Here is a 22570-nt window from a genome sequence, read left to right as displayed (position 1 = left end):
AGGAGGAAATTGGTCCAGCCAAGAGGCTTTAAAAGGACCTGCTCAGAGGAGACATTCCCCCCCCCCTTTCCCTGCTCCCCTGTGATGGAAAATCCAAGGAGTTGAGCAACGACCTCTCGGACTCCAAAGAGAGCAGCCAACTCCCCTGCAACTTCCAGCCTGGTCCTGACCTGAGAGCCACTCGTGGGTGTCGTTGGCAAGTTCTGTTCTCTGGCCCTCTCCCACCTTGGGTCCCTGAGTGCAAAGTCCTGGCAGTACCTCTAGGGTCTCTGGAAAAGCCCTAGGTGAGGCTGTCGTCCCCTGGAGCAGCCCTGTCCTTGCTGCTAAGGCTGGTGGGCAGAGATCTGTGGACACTCTCTGTGGCACACTGGACACAGAATTCTCTGGAAGTCCAATGGACACACTGTCCTGTTCTAAAATTGTAGGATTTTATTTACTGAGTACTCTGGCCAGGACTAAACCAGCCACCTTGGAGACACAGAAATGAAGTTGGGGGAGGGCGACAGGATCACCATCTATTGCATTTTAGGTAAAAAAAAAAAAAAAAAAAAAAAAAAGATTGTGAAGTCCTTCATGGAATAGGGACTTCTCATTATTCAAAATATTTATAGAGGGGCTGGGGATGTGGCTCAAGCGGTAGCGCGCTCGCCTGGCATGTGTGCGGCGCGGGTTCGATCCTCAGCACCACATACAAACAATGATGTTGTATCTCTCGAAAACTAAAAAATAAATATTAAAAAAAATATCTCTCTTAAAAAAGATAATAATATATTTATAGAGATGTCTGGAGAGATGTAGGTACATATTAAGAAGTGTGGCAATGGAGAGGATTCCTATTCTTTATTTGCCTGGATTTTCCAGCTTATAAAAAATGACCCTTTATAACTATGATCAGATTAATAAATCAAAACATCAACAGGGACACATCAACAGGCAGAAAGATAAGAAGATATGAAATGCCAGGGGATTTCGGAAGCTGTCTTTGGAAGTGAGGGTCTGGAATGACTTCCCAGAGGAAGGTGAGGCCCAGGCCCCCAGAGAACTCAAATTCTCCCCCGAGGGCCACGTGCCTGAGCCCCACAGATCTTCTTTAAATGAAGACTGCTTGGAACGGGGCCCAGTATTATCTTTGTGGTCAGCATTTCAGGTGGTTTTCATGCAGGCCCAAATTTGAGAACTGCCAGGCCAGTGGCTGGAAAACCTCATGAGAGCCTTTGAAGAGGATCGGTTTTGAGGCAGTCTAGATAAGCCACAAGGGCGCAGCCTGTGGAGAGCTCCGAGGACACATATCCTAGTCAGGGCTGCCCTCCTCAGCCCAGGTGATACTGGAAACATCTGAGAGCATTTGCAGCTCCTGTAATCTGAACCCCTCCTGATCAGACCAATTAAGTCAGAGCATCTAGAGGTTGGTACAGATTTTTTAAAAGTTCCCCAGAGGATTCTGATATGTCTTCAGGGTTGAGAGCCACTGCTGAGCCTTTCCCAAGAGGGAAACCATGTTTTAGATTTCCCTTGAATACCCCCCTTGAGTCAGGATAAAGCGATGCCTATGGCAGGTGTTGCTTCTGACTGGTGTGGGCTATGTGCACCCTCCGGATAACTGACACTCTGCGAGCCCAGATGTCAACTCTGAACAGACAGGCCAGGTGTCATTTAGCTCTGTACCTCACAAAACTACGTGGTGCTACCGTAGTTGGTAGTTAAAACTGCTGACGTTATTGTGTATTTATTGTGCCAGTCACAGGTATGAGCTCCTTTAATCTTATGAGGCAGGTACCATAACCATTTCCATTTCCAAGGGGAAATCGAGGAGAAACTTACCCAAGGTTTCAGAAGTAAATAGGGTGGGGGGCAGAATTTCAACACAAACTGTCTGGCGCCAGAGCCCTCATGCTTAATTTCCACTCTAATACACAAAATATTGCCCACCAAAAAATAAATTCAAGGGGCTGGGTTGTGGCTCAGTGGTAAAGCGCTTGCCTAGAATGTGTGAGGCACTGGGTTCAAGTCTCAGCACAACATATAAATAAATAAAGGTCCAAAAACAACTAATAAAATATTTTAAAAAGAAAAAGAAATTCAAGAGTGAAGAATATTTAGACTATTGTCATCAACTTGGCTGCTCCAGGGCCTGACATTCAGTAGGTGCTTTGTAAATGTCGAAGAATTAATGTTCCTACTTTGGTAGAGCCTGGGACAAGGGAAAGCCAAGCCCAGCCCCTCCTTCACTCCCCCTGCTCCCCCACCCCAGCCCAACTTTGGTGGCACAAACAGCAAAGCTAAAAATAGCTCCCTAATGACGTCAGAGGAACAAGGTCATTTGAAAATTACCCAGAGCCACTGGACACCTCCCTATAGGATCAAGTAGCAGGAGGGTACCCCAGGCTGGTGCAGCTGTTCCAAGAACAGGAAACGTCCCAGGAGCAGACTTGGAAGCCCTGCTGAGCAAAGGCAGGGCAGCGGAGGGACACTCACATGCCCAAGAGTGGAAGCGAGACCAAGTGGGCAGCCCTGACACAGAAGTGAGAGCCATTTGACTTTATCTGCACTAAAGTCATTTCCATCCCAGGATCCTAGGAAATGGCTCCAGAAGCAGGGAAGGCCTGTTCTGTCTTGTTGCACAGGACACTTCCCGGCGTGCCATTCAGCTATTTATAAAACTCTGGGCCTGTTTGCTAAACTGGGTTACCATAGAACTAGGGGCTGCATGGTGAGCTAGGCGGTTGCTGGGAGGAAAGGGCCCTCCTGGGATGGTGAGGGGCATCCAAATAAAGGGCAAGGAGGGGGCTGGGGAATCTCCTCCGCCTGCAGTCTGCTTGGCACCCTGACCACCTCGGCTACCATTCAGGCCTGCCGAGGCTGTGGCTTAATTGACTGGCAGCTGCCACATCCCTGACAGGAACCTAAGCATCCGGCAGAGTAGAGGAGACGCCTGCTGTGCTGATGGCAGGTGACAGTGAGGAGAGGACCTGCAGCCTCGGGAGGCTTAGCTGGAGGCTCCCCCAGCAAGTTCAAGAGTTCAGAGAAGGCTCTAGCTCCCAGAGGCAGGCCCTACCCTCCTGGTGCTCCTGAGGATGCCCATCCCCTCCAGGGTACAAGCTGGTGTGGGAAAAGGGCTCTTGGTGCAGACAGACCTGGTCCAAATTCTGACCCTGTCACTTCTATCAGCGTGACTTTGGGAACTCTGAGCCTCAGTTTCCTCCTCATATGGCTTATTGCAAAGATATATGGAAAAACATCCTTCCTTCCACCTTCCTCCTGGGCAGTCTTGGCTGAAGAGACAAATACCTTCTCAGTGAACCCAGCAACAGGAAAAGACTGCACAAAGGTGATTTCCAGGGGGCCATCGTGGGGAGCAACATGCTGTCACTCTAGGTAGGCTCCTGACTGGTCCTGACACCATAGGCCACAGGAGAGAGTGGCTGCTGGCTCCTCAGCCCACGGGAACCTGAGTCAGGATTTGCAGATCCCTCTCCTGGCACAGTGGTCCCCACACTTGGCCATGCACGGCCATCCCCTGGAAGGTGTATTAAAACACACTGCTAAGCCCCACCCAAAGTGTCTGACTCAACAGGTCCAGATTAGGGGAGGGAATCTGATGCTCATGCTGTTGGCCCGTGGACCACTGAGGACCACTGTCCCAGAGAAAAGTCCCATTGCCCAAGATGCTGAGCTTCCATTTAGCTAATTTCCGAGGCCTCTGGACAGTAGACAGCAGCAGTGCTCAGGAACACTCAGAGCCAGTACAGCTGACATCCCAAGGCAAGAGATGCACACAAAGAGATGCCCCTGCCAACTCCTGCCCCACTCTGCCTGGCCAGCCGTGCCCCGTGCTGCTTTGTGCATTTGTGTTCTGTCACTGCAGGACACACCACCGCCTGAGAGAAAAGGGCCAGTGTGCTAATTAGAAAAGGGAGGCTGTCCTAAGCTCGGTGAGGTACAGCGTAGACATCGACCAGCAACCAACAGCAATGACATTTCTACAGGTTCAACTCAAAGCCATCCCTGTTTTTCTTCCTTGCTGGAACCCCCCTACAAAGTTATCCCTGTTCCTTTCAGCTGGCTGTGAACTAGCAGCTGCTGACCCTGTCCTGTCAGGTTGTTGGCTATGGGTAAACAGCAGGGGCTTCTGGCAACGCTTGGTGACACATACCCACTGATAATTAATACTGAATATGTGACTCAAGCATAGTCACACTGTTACACCAGCCAACAGAGGTGGTAAGTTACTATTGCCACCCACAGTTGGGGTCATTTTATAGCTGGGGAAAACTCCACCTAGCTGGAGGGTCCTTTCCAGAAACATTCGAGCCTGGCACAGTAACCCCAGCAATTCGGGAGACTTAGGACGGTCACAAGTTCACAGTCAGCCCGGGAAGCTTAGCAAGACCATTTCAAAATAAAAAATAAAAAAGGACTTGGGGTATGGCTCAGTATAGTAAAGCACCCCTGGGTTCAATGACCAGTAAGCCCCACCCCCCCCCAAAAAAAAGAAAAAAACACCATTCTAATCATTTTAACTTCTAACATGAGAAGATTTAAGCCCAGAGAATGCAACTGTCACACCCAAGGCCATAAAGCCAGAAGCAGCTCTCCCAATTCCCAGTCTAGGGTTTATTCCACTAAATCAGTCTGTGTTCCTCCTGAACTCTGTGCCAGTTATTCAAAAGCAATCCAGATCTCCTTGACCACGGACACTGTAGAAACTGAAAGGCAGCAGAGAGAAATAGAAAATGAGCTAGGAAAGGTTATCAGTTTTACTGTGACATCCTTCCAACAATAGAAAGACCACTTCAAAAAAAAAAAATCAATCTTAGAAAAAACTGCATCTTGGATGGAGAGGGGTATTTCTTTCTGCTAGTCTGTAAGAATTCATTGAACATTCTGTGCAGTCTTTAACCAGTTCCAAGGTCAAGAGAAACATAAGAAAATATGTGTGTGTGTCAGAGGACATTATTCAGGGATTAGTCCCCTGGAGTGATCTGGGCTAGATTTCCGCTTCCAGAACAACCCTTGGAAAATCCTCAACAAGATAGCACACTGGTTTCCAACATATTTGGTTGAAGTTCACATGGGAAAGAAGGGGCAGAACTTGCTAGAGGTGCCCTCTTGCAGGGATCGAGCAGCTGGCTATAGATGAAATATAAATATGAAAGTAAGGCTGCTGGGATTTAAACAAATTGCCTAGAAAAAAATGGAAGATGAAAAGAGCTTTATTAATTGTTCTGATTCAATCTTGCTTGACAGATGTGGAAACTGAGGCCCAGGAAAGGGGGATAACTTGTTCAAGTTTACCCAGCCTGTCAGCGACATGTGAGACTGTAGACTCCCACCCTCACTTTTCTGTATTTTTTTTTTTTTTGGCAGCACTGGGGATTGAACCCAAGGATGCTCTACCACTGAGCTACATCCCCAGCGCTTTTTTTTTTTTTCTTTTTTTTTTTTTTTTCATTTTAAGACATAGTCTTCCTAAGTGACTCAGGCTGGCCCCAAACTTGTGATCCTCCTGCTTCAGCCTAAGACTGACTGGGATTATAGGCCTGCATCACCATACCAGCCCCACCCTTGCTCTTCCCAAGACACACACAAGCCCAGCTAGAGTAAGTGGGACAACATACTTTCTCCTTTCAAATCTGACCTGGAGGGCCAAGGATATGGCTCAGTAGTAGAGTTTGCCTAGCAAGGATGAGGCCCTGAATTCGGTCCCCAGCACCCCCCACCCAAAAAAATTGGACATGAAGGTTCAGAGATAACAAATCCACTGGGTGAGCCTATTTGAAAATGTAGACTTGGAAGACTTTAAAATAACAGAACTACAATTTTCTCCAGAAAGGTTTTGCTAAGTGCCAATGTATTTTTTCACTGGGCACAGGTGCCAGTAATGCTAACATCACATCAGCCAGAAGGAACTCTCCATTTTGCAAGAGCATATGCCAGAATAATGTCATTGACTATGCTTTAGGGAGGGGTTTGTATTTCCTTTTGAGCATATATTTTAATTACAAAGCTGAACTGGTAATGGTTAGAACACAGCCATTTAAAATTTAGATACAGACATGACACATCAGGGGGATGCAAATACAGACAACTCTGCCCTATAAATAGGACCTAGAACAATCCTTTGCAAAACAAACATCTTCACAGGGGAGAAGTAAACTCAGAACAGAACAGTAGGCTGCTATTAAAATTGGCATTTACAAAGTATGCAATAATACAGGAAAAACGTGGTACTAAGTGAAAGAAAGCAGTACACAAATACATGTGTGTGTGTGTGTGTGTGTGTGTGTACAGAAGAGACACACAATGCATACAAACACAAGTTTTACATCAAACACCAGGCCATCTGTGTAATGCATGCGTGCCTGTGACAGAAGAACAGACTCCTCATCTTGCCTTGGCACCAGGGAAGTTTAAACAATGGGCCCCGAACTACATTTCTAGAAGTTAATGACCACTATTAAGTATTCTGACCCACTGAAATCTATTTCTCCCACCCTTTGCTCCTGAAAGAAGGCCGGAGATAACAATCATCACAAAAACAAGTTGGGCAGCAGTACATGGCCAAGACTCGTAGCACATTCACACACCTGCCTATAATGTTGCAGGTCAGCAGCCCCATAACTACATAGGCCTCTGTAGATCAGAGAGGCCAGATTTTATTTCCTTTGTCCAATTAAAAACATTTTAAGGGAGAAGGGCAATTGATGTCTTTAGAACAGGCTGTCTGCAAAATTATTCTTTCTAGCATTTCCTTAAGCAGATTAACCTGACTCTTCAACTACGTTTCTCTGTGAGAAAAGTCAGCATTTATGAAGCCTTTCAGGAAGCTGACGCCTTCAGCACAAAAGAGCCATGGTTTGACCTAAGCCCAGCCCTTTATTCTCTTACAAGAGAATGATAAAAACAAGCAGACATTTCCAATGTCAACAGCCTTCTCCACAGAGCTAGAAAAGAGTAGGTAGGCAAGAAGGCAAAGGAAATGAGGGGAGATGGGCTGGCCGCAGGCTTCTTTGTAGCAACTGCGCTGGCTTTAACTGGATAACAAATTGTCCTGGAATTCTTGGCATCAGAGCAAACATGTCGGCTCCCTGGTTACGCCTTCGTCACTGCTGAAAAGTACCACACACTTTAACCTTCCTGCTCTTTCCATAGGCCTGGGTTTGTCCCATCTCCAGGAAACTTTATATGTTGTCTAAACTGAGCATCCCAGCAGGCTGCAAGGCAGACAGCAACTCAAGATTCAGAATGCTGACCAATTCCTACCTGGATCCACACCATGCTGAAACTCAGCCTGCCTGTGTAGAAATCAGAGCCTGGCCACATGACTAACAGCTTTTTTAACTGCCACTCTCAGCAATGAGGAAGTTCCCCAGCAGACAAGATAACTCTGAGATGGCTTTCTTCAAGGGAACTGAAAAGAAAAATGACATCAGGATCTAACAGGATCCCAGGTTCAACCAGATACTCAAAATAAGCAAATGCCCACAGCTCAACTAAGCCAGGAGGGGTTGCTGACCTACCCTTGAGTCATTAGGGCTGCAAGTCACTAGCCTAGGACATCATGCAGAGGTCTACCTCCATGTCACTAGGTTCACATAAGAGGCTTCACACTTCAGTAAGGAGGCAGATACAAGCTTGAGGTAGCACCTGAACTACATCATTCAGATACATCACAAGTTGAAAAAAGGTAGAGAATAGAGTATAACACTATTTGCATATAGTAATAAAAGCAGAGGAGGTAGGAACACGTATATATAGAAACTGCAAGAGAACACAAGGATATGACAACTATCTCTGGGAAAGGCAATTGAACTGGGAGAAAAGGCTTTGGCTTCTTCTTCTTACCTATAGATGGACAGTATGCCTTTGTTTATTTTTATGTGGTGCTAAGGATAGAATCCAATGCCTCACACATCCAGGCAAGTGCTCTGCCACTGAGCTACAGCCTCAGGCCCTGCTTTATATCTTCTAAATTTTCAATCATGTGAATGTACAGAACCTTTCCAAGAACCAATTTTTAAAACATTTTAATGCAGAAGGCTATAATTCTCCCCACCCCAACCCTCCTGGAGACTAACTCCAAGAGTATTCAATCACTGAGCTCCATCCCCAGCCGTTTTTTTTGAGACAGGGTCTTGCTAACTTGCCCAGGCTGAACTCAAACTTGTGATCATTCTGCCTCAGCCTCCAGAGTTGCTGGAGTTATGGGTGTACATATACCTAGCTATAATCTTATTTTTCTCAAGGCAGGGGAAATTCTCTATAAATGTGTGTGCATGTAAACATTCTTGAATACAGAACTGTGAACAAGGGGTTACTTCCAGAGGATGGGAGTAGGTGAAGAAAGGAGACTTGCAGGTTTTATTTTATGTCTACTGGTGTGTTTCCAAGAGGCAGTACTACTTTTTTTTTTTTTAATTTTTTTTTTTAAAGAGAGAGAGAGAGAGAATTTTAATATTTAATTTATCAGCGGACACAACATCCTTGTTTGTATGTGGTGCTGAGGATCGAACCTGGGCCGCACGCATGCCAGGCGAGCGTGCTACCGCTTGAGCCACATCCCCAGCCCAGCAGTACTACTTTTGTAATATTTATTTAAAAAAAAAGAAAACCAAGCTGGTTGTGGTGGTGCACTCCTGTAATCCCAGCGGCTCAGGAGGCTGAGGCAGGAGGATTGCAAGCCTCAGCAAAAGCGAGGTGCTAATCAACTCAGTGATACCCTGTCTCTAAATAAAATACAGAATAGGGTTGGGGATGTGACTCAGTGGTCGAGTGCCCCTGAGTTCAATCCCTGGTACCAAAAAAGAGAAAACATTTTATGAAACACAACCTTGCTTCCAATGAGACTCCCTTAGCTCCCACATCACTCAGTTACTGAAGCACATGCCATCTGTGTTACAAGTACCTGTCCAGGTCTCCTTTCTATTAAAACATTGGAGCAATTGTAGTCTGTCCACCCCTCTGGCTCTACATAGTTACCACTCTGATGTGACTGTGCAGAGGAGATAATATAGAATGAAGCAAATGGGGTGGAAGGATCCCTTAAGTTAATCATTCTCAATAACACTTTTCCCAAAACTCTCAATTGAGGGCTGGATTTATTGTTACACCTGAAACAATCAAAATCAAAAAATGATTTTATATGAATAAAATATCAGATGGAAATACATGAATGACAGTGAATGGTTACAGGAGAACTGCAATTACAAGTAGAGAAAAAAAGTCAGGGTAGGATGGAACAGAAACAGGATCAAGAGATGGTTTCTCAAGTGAAGAAACGACAGAGGTGCCAGGAAAAAAGAAAGCTCCGAGAATCCCCCCCCCGCCGCCCCCAAATATAAGGACTGAGGTAGAACCAGATTTCTCACAGTTCAAGGGATGGAGGAGCTGCATTTGGGCTGATACCTGCATGCTCTCCTTAACTCCCTTCTCATTCTCCACATCCAGTCTGTTAGCAAAACTCAGCAGTTACAACCTCAAAATGCATCCAAGATCCAACCATTTCTGAAGAGCTTTCTACTGTCATGTGTAACTCATTAGAATAAAAAAAATAAAAGAAGAATCCAACCATTTCTTACCATCTTCACTGCTATCACCAGCTCTCACTCTCTCAGTTACAACCTCCCATGCTCCCCTCACCACCCCAGTTCATTCTCACATAGCAGAATGGGAACACCTCTCACCAGACAAAAGGGCCCAGTTATTCCCTTACTCTCTCCCTCCCATTTAAAATGTAAGCTCCATGTAGGCAAGATCTTTGTTTTTGCTCATTGCTATATTCAATGCCATGGTATATAGCACCCAATATTTGTTAAATGGACTAAGTAGTCATGCAACTGTATACTGCATATTTCTAGGAAATGAATCCAGGAATTGCATTTTGTACCAGTTTGTGGATATTCAGGTGGATGAGAGACCTGCAAATCACACTGTGAAAAACACTCTTGTTCAGTCACCCACTGCTGAATCTACAATGGCCTGCACAATAGGTTTACAAAAGTTCACTGAGAGAATAAAATGATGAATATAAAATAGGGCTAATATCACAAAGTGCTGAGGAACTGGTCTACACAGAACACTAATGTTTCTATATCTAATGGTGTGGAAGATAACTGACAGAGTAGATGCTCAAAAATAAATGAAATCTAAAAGAAAATGTATTATTTAACACAGACCCAAGCCAACTCTGTGAAAGCCACAAAAAAACATGGAAATGGAGAGATGGGGCTGGGTATGTGGCTCAGCGGTAGAGGAGGGCCTAACATGTGTGAGGCCCTGGGTTCTATCCCCAGCAGCGTGCACACACACAGAGAGTTCAAGGAACTGACATCTCTATTATAATAGTTTGTGAACAATAGTAACTCATATGTAATATAATTGCTCTCTTAGATTTTATACAAGTAACATTTTGGAGACACTAAGAAAGAAGGACCCTCCTTATCTGAGAAGGCCAAATGGTTAACAAAAAATTTCTAAAAGATTTTACTTGAGCTAAGTTTTAAAAGGAGGAATTTACAAGAGGAGAAGCAGCTCATTTAGGGAAAAAGGCACAGACTATGCAAAGGCATAACACACATGACTGGGTGATTACTGGGAGGGAGGTAGTAAAATGTGGAGGATATTCTGACATTAAGATAGAAAAAAGTTACAAAGCATTTTCCTTTAAGGACAGAGTCTATGTTCTTAAAAGTTCCTGGACCCACCTCTCCAATTACCCATTCCTCAGTAAGATTTGACCTCTAAAGGGACCTGACAGACTTAACATTAAATAACAAAATCAGGAAGGGTAGAACAAAACAGAATACGCTAGGCTAGGTCTTAAAATGCATGCGGCACCATTCCCTGTTATAATCAGCACTGATGAGAGAGACTGTGCCTATAGCAGCTCTGCTAGAAGCTTGCAAATGGTGCCATGTGGTTCCCTATGAATCCATGTGTTGTTCTACCTGCTCACTGGTGCATGACTCCTAAACTATAAATTCATTTTCATGCAGAGATGATGAAAAAAAATCTGATATAGATTATTCCTCATTTAAACCATGACTTAAACCCTATCTGAGGATTTAACTACTTTATTTTCTGATTAAAACACACACACACACACACACACACATATTTATATAAAAAGGAAGGGGATAAAGGGAAATAGAAATTGCACTGTGCTGACACAGACACCTAAAATCCTAGTCAGAGTTAAGTCCAATATTAAAGGTCAACTGATGGTTTAAAGGAAATAACTATAAGGAGTATGATGGAGACACAGATGAACCACGTCTCAGTGTTAGCCTCAAAAATGAATGAGAACAATTCTCAACAAAACTGGAGTCCACCGTTGTCAGGTATGCTCTGCTAGGCATGGGTAGGTAGGTCCATGCCTGGTGTGATATAAGGAGCAGCTCCTGTTGCCAAGCAGCATCTGCAGCTCACAGCAGAGTTCAGCAGTGGAATCGAGTGGAGAACTTAGGAGATACAGGCACTGTCAGAGGCTGGTCACTTGACTTTACCTCCACAGCCTGGTACTTGCGTATTGGATTTGCCTTGTGCACCTGCAGAGAAGAGAAAATAAGTTACCACTGAGAGAGATGTCAGAGAACTATGCTCACAGTTGTTTTTATTTTTCCTTTTAGAGAAAATGTTTGTACAGTCCTATAGATCCCAGTCATGAATTTAAAGGCACAGGGGGCAACACAGTAAAATGGAAAAGCGTATGAGCTTTGGAGCTTCTACAGGTCTTTCTTGGGTTCCCTTGCTTTCACTAACAATGTCAAATATATCTCCAGTATGATCTACAGGGTGTTATGGGGCTATAACTCAACTGCAACAGAAAAAAAGAGTCACAAATTAGAAATTTGCTATAATCTTAGGCTTACTTACTCATATTCACCAAAATGGACCAAAACAAAATACAAAAAGTAAAGAAAAAAACAATAATCAGAAAGGGCCACTGTAAAGGACATGGTCCCATCCATTCTTTTGGATATTCTACAATCAATCCTGATTCAAGCCAGATTAGCAGAGAGAGAACTGGCACTAACTGTGTTTAGAATGCAGTCTTCAACCTATTTTGAGAACTGCTGTAAGAAACAGTTCTGTAGTGGGGACAAACATAAGATGCAGGTACCAAGTATTGAAGAAAATCAAAGAAGTTGAGGGTGATTTTATGAGTGCATTGGGACTGAGAACTTGTTTTCTCATTCAATCAGCAAATAGTAATTTGGATGTCCCACGAGGCTATAGTCTCTTGAAGTTGTCCTTAGAGCCTTCCCATGGGCATAGTCATCTATGGGTATCTATTTCAACAGTTAGACATGTACTTGGTTTGGGGATACTGGATAGGGACTGTACCCAGGGCCTCACTCATGCCACAGTAAAGACACTGCAACTAAACTACACCACCAACGCTTTTTAAAAAAATCTTTGAGACAGACTCATTGAGTTGCCCAGGCTGGCCTTGAATTTGCAATCCTCTGCCTTAGCCTCCAGAGTAGCTGGGATTACAGAAATGTACCAATGAGTCTGGCTGACAATGGGATCCTTAAGGTGAATTATGATTTTTTGGTGGGGGAGATAATGAATATCTAAATCATTATGCTAGTGCGATTACCTACACCATGAGGATTACTTAGACCAACAAACACTGTAACTCCAAAAAGTCTGAGCCAAATATTAAGAGGAAAGAAAAATATATAGTTGCTACACAGTTTCCACATCCTTCCCTAAGTATTCTGGTCTGATTGTAAAATGTATTGTTTCTTGTTAAGCACAGAATAATAAAATAAATTAAAAAGTAAACAAAAAAGAATCCTAGGAAATACATCACTGTGTATGACTATATCATATGATGTCTTCTTCATGAAGCTCCCTGGAAGAAATTCTGTCTAATTACTATATGAAGGATAAATGTTTTTGCTTTTTTTTAATAAATATACTTCTTAATATATTCAATATATTCAAGTATGTTGAATATATATTTTTTATAAATATATTTTTGAATATATTTTTATATTTCAAAAAATTGGTTTTATATTAGTGTCATAACTAACAGGTTGGTTCCTAAAAAGGGCCAAAATTGTGGCTCATATTTAGACTACAATGTATACATCTTTTGCCTCATTCACACCTCAACCTCCTCCCCCCACCCTAAGTCTGGATGATTTCTCTTTTTTTTTACTTGTCTTTGAGATAGCCTTGCAGGCCACTGTAGATCCTGTTTAGAACAAGGTGAGGTAAGGTAAAACAAAACAGAGACAACCTTGGGTTAGTCAGTACTCATGCCCAGTTACCAATTCTTTCCGTAGCCTGGCCAGCTCCTCCTTCCTATGCTCTTCTTCCTGTTGCCTGGCCTCCTCCAGCTGCTGGATTTTCTGGGCTTCTACCTCAGCCATTCTCTTTTCCAGCTCCTGACGCTCCTTGGCTCTCTTCTCAGTGGCCAGCTGAAAAGGTTCCTGAACTAGAGAACCAGAAAGGCCCTCTGAGTACAGAAACAGAAAGAATATTGATGCATAAGAAGTACTTGCATGAACCCAGCCCCCCAGGATTGAGCCAAGTAGCAGAGACTCTAAGGAAGCCCTGCTAAAAGAAAGGCAGAGTAAACCACTTATATAAAAGTCTTAGAATTTTAAGAGTTGTAAGAGCCCCTGGAAATCATCTAGTGTAAATGGAATAAAAACAAGACCCACAAGGGTGAAGTAAGCTCAAAACTATATAGTGATTTTAAGATGGTGGTAGAAGAATCCCAATTTTCTAACACACCACCTAGTGCTTAAGAAATCAAATATTCTGTACCTAAGGCTTGGCTTCACCTAGAACTCCAGAAGGACACCCTAGACTCCCTCTCTCATTTACTTGCTACTCTTTGGTAGAGAGGGCCTGTAACTTACTAAAAGGCCAGCGGTTTCTAACAAGGCTCATGTTATACCAATCTGTCCCCAGCACATTCTGAAACTCAACAAGGTACTAGATTCAATAGAGGCAAAAGACTGGGTCTAAGGGAAGAAAAACCACCATCCTCTAAAACCCAACACTCTGGGTGAACCAAGTATTGTCTGATACAACTGAGTCTCACTTCCCCCAGGAAATCTTATAATTCTGCCCCAAACCCCCAAAAGTTCATAGAACACTACCAGCAACTGATTTTTTCTCTTTCTTGGGAACAAAGGGCTCCTGGGAGGTGATGGTATTCGGACGAGCCTTGAAGCAAGCTGCTTCTTTCTGTTGTTTCAGTTCTTCCTCCAGCTATTAGGAATAAAGACTGTCAGACAGGCAAGTGCACAACTTCCATGACCAACACATTAACTCAAGATCTAGTGTTTCTGAACTGCTTTGGCATTCCAGATAGAAGATGATGTGATCTAACCTCTAGTTATCTTCTCCCACCACCCAGAATCTAGAGTCCACTCAGAGAACTAGAAAATATCTTTAAGATATTTTTAAGGCCTATTTTAACATCACAAAAACTCTAAAAAACTAGATATTATATGCCTTCCGATGTGATTCATTAGATACCATGCAATAGCACTATAAAACATTCTCCTGGTCTGGGGATGTGACTCAGCAGTAAAGCACATGCCTGGTATATATGTGCAAAGCCCCGATTCAATCCCCAGCACCACACACACACACACACACAAAAAAAAAAAAAAAAACCACCAAAAAACAAACAAACCCTAGCCAGAATTAATCAAGCCTCTAGATCTATAGGAAACAGAGGAATACTTTAAATGCAATATATGAGCAAAATCCAGATTGTGGAAAAATCTACACAATCTAGTTCACTCAACAAATAAAATACAAAGAGACAAGTTCACCGATTGAGACGTAGAGATTTATCAAACAAGGGCTGGAGATGTGGCTCAAGCGGTAGCGTGCTCGCCTAGCATGCACGGGGCACTGGGTTCGATCCTCAGCACCACATAAAAATAAAATAAAGATGTGTCCACCGAAAAACTAAAAAATAAATACTAAAAAAATTCTCTCTCTGTGGTTGGGGTTGTGGCTCAGTGGTAACTCGCTTGCCTAGCATTCGTGACGCACTGGGTTCGATTCTCAGCAGCACATACAAATAAATAAAATAAAGGTCCATCAACAACTAAAAAATATTAAAAAAAAAAAAAAATTCTCTCTCTTTAAAAAAAAAAAAAAGGAGGGAGATTTATCAAACAAATACGTAATGTGGACCTTATTTTGATCTTGATTTGAACAAGTCAACTGTTTCAATTATGAAAAATTTAAGGATATTTGATTACTGACTATTTGTCTCTATATAGGAATCACTGTTAATCTTTTTTGATATTATTGTGTTTGTTTTAAGTAAGTCTTTATTTTTTTGTGTGATGCTGAATATCAAATCCAGGGGTTTGCACATGTTAGGCAAATACCCTATACAAATAAAGTCACACCCTTAACCCAGTCTTTATATTTTAAATATAAGCTCAAGTATTTTTGATGAACAGAGATTCAGTTCAAAGTAATGTTGTGTAGGTAACATATACAATGGAGGAGTAAATGGTAGAAGTACAGGTGAAATAAGATTTTCCATGTTTTAATCATTACAGAAGGTGTTAGGTTCATGAAAGTTTATTATATCATTATCACTTTACTTTTGTTAAGTATTTGAGAAACTTAAAAAAAAAAAATGATAGAAAATGCCCCACAAGACATCCTATGTCTTGGTCCTTAAGAAAGGGAGAGTTACTACTATTGCCAAAGCAGCAGTCCTTAGGTTTTCTACAAAACAATGCCAAAAGGTGGCCTGCACTCAGTCACAGAGCAATCAGATCTCTTGGGCTTCAAGAGGAGCGATTCCTACAAATAATGACTAGCCTAGAGCTCCTTTGGGGCAGAGTCCAGGATAAGTGATGGCATAAAAATACTGACGAACACAAAAATTTTTAAAAATGTTTTTCAACTGGGTAGAAATACATCCCAATTAAACAAGCCAATAACCAATCAATTGCTTTTAATTATTTTGTTATCTATAAAGAGCAAGTTTATCACACACCATGCTGAGAAAATAGCATATCATATTGAGAACTTTTTCTTGCATCCTGTTTCTTACCAAAGCAGTCAATAGAACAGAGTGAATACTTAATGAATGAGTCTAACAGATGGAGCTCTCAGACTCCTGACTCAAAAGAAGCCTGAGTTCTCACATTCCCAAGATGATCACTTAAAGCAGGGGTCAGAAAACTTCAGCCTAAAGGCCAAATCCAGCTTGCAAATGGTTTTGATCCAGCCCTTGAGCTAAGAATGTTTTTTACATTTTTCAAAGGATTGAAAACACAGGCACACAGTATGTGGTAGAGGCTCTTCTAACCCATAAAACCTAAAATAATTTCTATCTGGTCCTTTACAGAAAACGTGCTGAACCTTGATTTAGACAGAGTACACAGAAATAATCAAGTATGTTTTCCCAGATGATTTTCAGTATAGTTGGTCTGCCAGTCAAACCAACCAAACAGCCAACCAACCACCCATCAACCAACCAACATTTTGGCTGCTCTCCCCAGGCTCCCACCTGGTGCTTCCATATCTGTGCCTTAAGAGCACCTCTTTTGTCAGTCTCCAAGCAGAAAGGCTCAATCTGGGTCACGTTCTTCACCTTCTTTTCTGGCAGGCTAACGGTGTCAAAATGAGGCACAGGAAGTGCCTTAAACTTGGGCACCTAATGCAAAATAAAACATAAAATTTAAGATGAAGACCTCTTCGGTTAGAAGGCAAGAGCTCCTCCAAAATATGTGGAAGAACCTGAAAAGTTTGGATGGCTAGCCAGTTTTCTAAACAGCACATGGTCTTTCAGAGAAGAGTAATGAACCCAAAAGGAAATCTAGGTTTTCCTCCCAATATTGCCAATAACTGGCAGTATGCTCCCAATAACTAGGAGGAAGTCATTTAACCTCCTTCTGCCAAAAGGATTACTTAAGGGGCTGGGATTGTGGCTCAGTGGTAGAGCGCTCGCTTAGCATGGGCAGGACCTGGGTTCGATCTTCAGCACCACATAAAAATAAAGGCATTATGTTATGTCCATCTACACCAAGAAATTTTAAAAAAAAAGGATTACTTAAAATCATTTGCCCTGTTTTATTTCATAAAATTCTTAAGAGGGATCAAAGGAAAGTAGTGATTTTACAGTTAAAAGTACTACATAAGAGGTTATATTTGAGGGCTCAAAGAAAAGCAGTATCCTACTTGCAGAAAAGGAAACACCTACCTCCCCTTTCTGCAGTTCTTTTATTTTCTTCTCCTTCTGCAACTGTCGTTCTTTGTCCCGAGAATCAAAGGAGAAAGGGCACATTTCCACAGTTCTTGCCTCTGGGATTTGGGGCTTAAAAGGCACCCCATAATGTGGCACAGGTTGAGCTCTTATCACTGCCTGTTCATTCTCTTCCTAAGAGAAACTGCAGTTTAGAAACAAGACTCCTCATTCTCTCCTACCTCCTCAGCATGCAGTCAGAAGATACTATAGGGGTAAGCCATTAATGAAGGCAAGTCCCTCAACCTTAGATGTTTTAGCTTCCTATTTCTTTCCTTTCCTGTCTTTCTTTTTTTTAAATCTGAAGTTTTTCACAGGAATGTTATAAAAATTAAATGAGGTCAGACAGTATGAATAAAATGAAGATAAGAAATACATTAACCAGGTATGTACCTTAGCCTCTTCTTTGACCCAGCCTCCAGACTCCAATAAAACATGTGACTGGAGTTAATGTGACTGGGTTGCCAAACCCAGAATAGGACCAGTAAGTTGTTTGGGTTCAAGCTGGTAACATAAGATAACTGTGTATTTTAGTTTCAAATGAACTATAAAAAGGCTTATGCTTGAGATCTGCTATAAAATTACCCTAACTCTGGATATTTATAGATAAATGGGAGATGTAATAAGATACTAGTATGATCAATGACAGTTTATATATTACAATTTCATGAAACATCACTAAACAGTCACCTTTGTGACCCTTGGGTTAACAGAGATAGGACGAGGTGGATGTAACTGCAAGGCCAATGTGACTATTTAATATGAATTTAAAAGTCCCTCACTGAATAATGACTATAACTCAGGCAAATAAAATGCAGAGGTTGGCAATTTTTGATCCACTTTACAAAGACTGACTGACTTCAAAACTATAGAAGCAGACAAGCCTCCAATACCTAATTCTTCCCCACAGTTTCCATAAACTGTAACCTATTATCAGTGACAGTCAGAAGATTCATACATTACCAACTACTTTACTCTTGGATGAGCAAAAAAGATGATCAAATGTTAATACCATATTTAAAGATAACTTCAGACAAAAGTGGTTGTGTTATATCTCTTTTAGAATTAAGAAATGGTAAGGCTTAGGGGCTGAGGTTGTGGTAGAGCGCTTGCCTTGCATGTGTGAGGCACTGGGTTCGATCCTCAGTACCTCATAAATAAATAAAATAAAGATCTATTAAAAAAAATGGTAAGGCTTAGATTGACTATGCAGAAGGAAAAAGAATCCCCCTACTCCCAGGGAATTACCTCTTCCTCTTTGGTGGGTATTCGAATTCTGTTTTTCAATGCAAAAGCTGGTGACTTGGGGACAGTGATTGGAAGTACCTTCTTTTCAGGAACACCCTGGAAGGAACACATAACTCAGTTAAACATCCTGCAACAACCTCCGCTATGAAAGATTAAATCACTTTCTTAAAGAGAAGTTTATGTATCATGACAACAGATCTCTGCTCCTAGAACCTGTAGAAGTAAACACCGCCCCCAAAATCCACAGATGCTCAAATCCCGTATAAAAATGGTGTAGATTTGCATAAAACTTATACTTTCCTGTACTGTTTTTCTCTAGTTACTTATAATACCTAATATAATGTAAATGCTACGGAAAGTTGTTAGTCTGAATTGTTTAGGGAATAATGACAAGAAAACAAGTCTGTACATGTTTAGTACAAATGTAATTTTCCCCCCAATATTTTCCAACCACATTTGGTTGAATCTGCATAGGAACAAGGAGAGATGACTATATCTACAAAACTTCACTGCACTTATTTGTTTAGATGTTCATCCGCCTCAGCTAGACTATAAGTGCTTTCAAAGGTAAGGACTATTTTATTCCATCAACCCCTAGCATTTAACACAGACCTTGGCAAGGATAAGGCATTCAGTAAATATTTGTTAAATGAATGCTCTAAGAATGAATGCATGAGAATTTGTATGTTGGACTCTATGAAGATACCTTGGGAGACTTCTCCTTAATCCCAACAATGCTGCACCTGCTCAAAACATGTTTGGAATGTCTTTCTTGGAGTGGTTTTGAAAGCCACTTTTTGGACCATGCCAGACAGTTAGTTGCTCAATCTTTTATCTTTCATTTAACAAAATTATTTCTGCCTCTATTATCTTGGGCTACTCAGAGGTTTTTATTTAAAAAAAAAAAAAATTCTTTCTTATAGTTCTAAACACCTTTAGATTAGAACAGATTTATAAACCCTCTAGGTGACCACTGTGAAGGAATGCTCACTCTGCTATGAAATTTCTTATGTTTTCTAAAGAGTGCTATCACTAGCATAGTGAAATCCAGTTCAGCAGTCTTGTAATGAGAGTGGCAAGAATCCAAGAAATAATTTACATACAACAAAACCTGCTGTTACAATATCCAGCACAGGTGGACATGAGCACATCTTGACTGAATGCACCAAGGGCATGTGGAAGTAGAAAGAACAATGAGCCAGGCCCAGTTCTGCTTCCAGCCCATAAAACCAGGCACATCAAATAGCCTTCTAGGCCTGGAGAGGAGCAGGGCGAGGGGGTTCATAAAATAATTTAACTGAAATAAATATCCAAGGACTCCTTTAGTTCTAAAATAATCCCCCCTTTCCTGTTTCCTCCCTCTAATCCAACCAGTAGAGATCTACATTTTAAAAGAGGAGCAATGGAAATCTCTAATAGGTAGGCCATGACAGAGACATTATGAGTGAGATCAATCCTCACTAGTTGAGGGGAGGACATGGCTAAGAAAATCATCTTTGTAGCAACTATCCACCCACACCCCTTCTCTACTACAATAAAAACCAACTGGAGACTTGATTTGAAATAAAAGGAAATCAGACTTCCAGAAAAAAATGAAGATTTCTTGTTATTTTAAGTTTAAATCATAAGCTCCTTGAGGACTAGGATATTGCCATTTCCATTCCTTTGCACTTACAAGAAGACCTGGTAGTAACTGAACATATGTTGATTACTATTACTCTACATATTTGTTTACATGTTAGTCCACTCTACCAGTCTGCACAAGCTTTAAGAACAAGAAGGTCATGTCTTGAAATTCCCAGTATCTATGTCAGCTTGTACTGTACACATCTGGTTATCCTGTATTTGTAGGAGTTACTGATGGTCCTTGTTCTCAAGGGTTTCACACTTTAATGGAAAAAACACAATCAATAAGTAATAAATTAGCCAGGCTGGGTGACAGACATCTGTAATCCCAGCAACTTGGGTGGCTGAGGTAGGACGATCCCAAGTTCAAAGCCAGCCTCAGTAATTTAGCAAGGCCCTAAGCAATTTAGTGAGACCCTGTCTCAAAATAAAAAAGTAAAAAACAAAAAAACGACTGGAACTTGGCTCAGTGGTTATGCGCCCCTTGGTTAAATCCCCAATACCAAAAAAAAAAAAAGTCATAAAGTGAATATTTTCTAATTTTCACAAATGTTCTAAAGAAACCCAGCAGAATGTGGGGCTAAAGGCTACTCGGGGAACACACTCCCTCAATGGGAAGTTTGGGGAGGGTATCTCTTAAGAGGTGATGTGAGGTTAGAAGTGGGCAATGTAGGGGCTGGGGATGTGGCTCAAGCGGTAGCGCGCTCGCCTGGCATGTGTGTGCCCCGGGTTCGAGCCTCAGCACCACATACAAACAAAGATGTTGTGTCCGCCGAAAACTAAAAAAAAAAAATAAAATAAAAAAAAAAAAAAAAAAAAGAAGTGGGCAATGTAGGTGGACAGATGACACATTTAGGAAAAACAGCAAGGAAGGAGTTGGGGATGAACACTTGAAATGCAGGAAATGCCCCCAATTGCCCTGGAATAAGCTCTCAAGCCTGTCCCAAAGCAGTTAGGAAATTACTACAAAGCAACGTTATCCCAAGGAGTACACAAAGAAAGAAAGAAAAAACAAACAAACAAACAAACAAAAAAACCCTGCTAGTCTCCCTAAGTCATCCCTTAAATATCTCTGCTAAAATTACTCACTGGCCTCACTGATACCACATGTACCTCAGGAGCCCCAGCCCCCCATTAGATACAGGCACCAAGTTCCCATTTCACACCCTCATGCGCAAGGTTTTCATCACTCTGCCTCTGCCCCAAGAGCCCTTTCTTCATCTCTGCCTCAGGCCCACTGCTGCTCAAGCCCATCTCTCATCAGTCCTGTTGTCCTCTTGCCACCTTCAACCACAAGTGGAAAGCACAAGAAGCAGTGTTAAGGACACATGGAAATAGGACTTCAGCACTAGGGGCACATGGATGGGGCATGACAGCAGCAGGCAGACATGCTGAATCAGTCTCTTGAGAGGCAGATTTCTTCAGTTCTGTTCTAAGTCCAAGACCAGAAGTTAAGAGAGTTAATCTCAATTCTGCCACCAGCTTTTTAAAATGTTTCTCTGGGTGCAATCCCTTTGAAAGCCTCCCTTTCTGAAAAAATGAAGAGGATAGAAGAAAATACATCTCCTTCTATGCTTTGATTCTCTAGAAACAAAGACTTGAAATGAAATTCCTTAAATTTTAGAAGGGAGAGCAACAAGCAGCAAGTGTCAACCTGAAACCTGCATGTGCCAAAGTAAACAATGATAACAGTAAGTATTATAGAATAGAATAATATAGCATTTAAGGAAGTGATAGGCTTAAATCCTGGTACTGCTTATTAGACCCCTCTTACTGTTTTATCACTTTAAAAATAGAGATAAAAAGTCCACTTCTTAAAGCTATTATAAGAAATAAATAAGATAATCTACATTAAGCACTCGGGACAATATAAGCACTCAATAAAATGACAGCTATTACTATTAACACCTGACTGCTTACTGCAAGTCAGGCACACAGCTTGTCACCGCGGCTGCCTCTACACAGCATACAACAAATCAAAACTACAGGGCTGGGGCCCAGAAATCTGTTTCTGTAATAAGAGCCCCAGAGGGATTCTGAGAACCAGTTGAATTTGGTGAACATTTTCCTTCAGCACACATTAATTCAGTGCCACCTTATTGACTTACCTACTGCTTCACAGATCAGTTTATTCAGAATTCTCAAAATACATAACCTGGAGCAGTGCTACTCTCAGACTGCAATCAACATTTAATGAGCTTTAGTCACGCTTCCCCACTTACCACTCTGTCTTAGCTTCTCCAGAGCACAACAAACTTACAATAATCTCCTAATCAGAGTTTTCAAAAATGGATTTCAGGTACAACTGGTGATACAGACTGTAGGTAGGATGCAAACATTTTTGTTAAATAATCACATATGTCCTAAGAATTTTCTGTTTTAAAAGATATCATCAGGCTGGGGGTGTAGCTCAGTGGTACAGCACTTGCCTAGTATGTATGAGAC

The 22570-nt window shown here is 41.9% G+C and overlaps 1 protein-coding gene across 7 annotated transcripts in view; it reads right to left on the bottom strand.

The window, feature by feature from the left end:
- Nucleotides 1-9079: 9079 nt before the first annotated feature.
- Nucleotides 9080-22570, bottom strand: part of Tpx2 (TPX2 microtubule nucleation factor) — a 50458-nt gene continuing 36967 nt past the window's right edge. For 6 of the 7 annotated variants that reach the window (XM_046433819.1, XM_046433825.1, XM_046433822.1 and 3 more), the window contains 6 exons: nt 18500-18595; nt 17210-17386; nt 16517-16663; nt 14124-14235; nt 13284-13471; nt 9080-11546 (listed from right to left, as the gene is read on the bottom strand). In XM_046433819.1, the coding sequence (XP_046289775.1) occupies nt 11436-11546; nt 13284-13471; nt 14124-14235; nt 16517-16663; nt 17210-17386; nt 18500-18595 (831 nt within the window). In that variant the 3' untranslated portion in view covers nt 9080-11435. The remainder of the gene's footprint in view (nt 11547-13283; nt 13472-14123; nt 14236-16516; nt 16664-17209; nt 17387-18499; nt 18596-22570) is intronic. The other variant, XM_046433824.1, reaches the window with a different exon arrangement.

This window comes from Marmota monax, unplaced genomic scaffold (genome assembly GCF_021218885.2).
Source record: "Marmota monax isolate L192 unplaced genomic scaffold, Marmota_monax_Labrador192_F-V1.1 WCK01_AAM20220418_F8-fsc00014, whole genome shotgun sequence".
NCBI lineage: Eukaryota > Metazoa > Chordata > Mammalia > Rodentia > Sciuridae > Marmota > Marmota monax.
The sequence above is the reverse complement of the archived record's forward strand: the minus strand, read 5'-3'. Positions and strand labels throughout refer to the sequence as shown.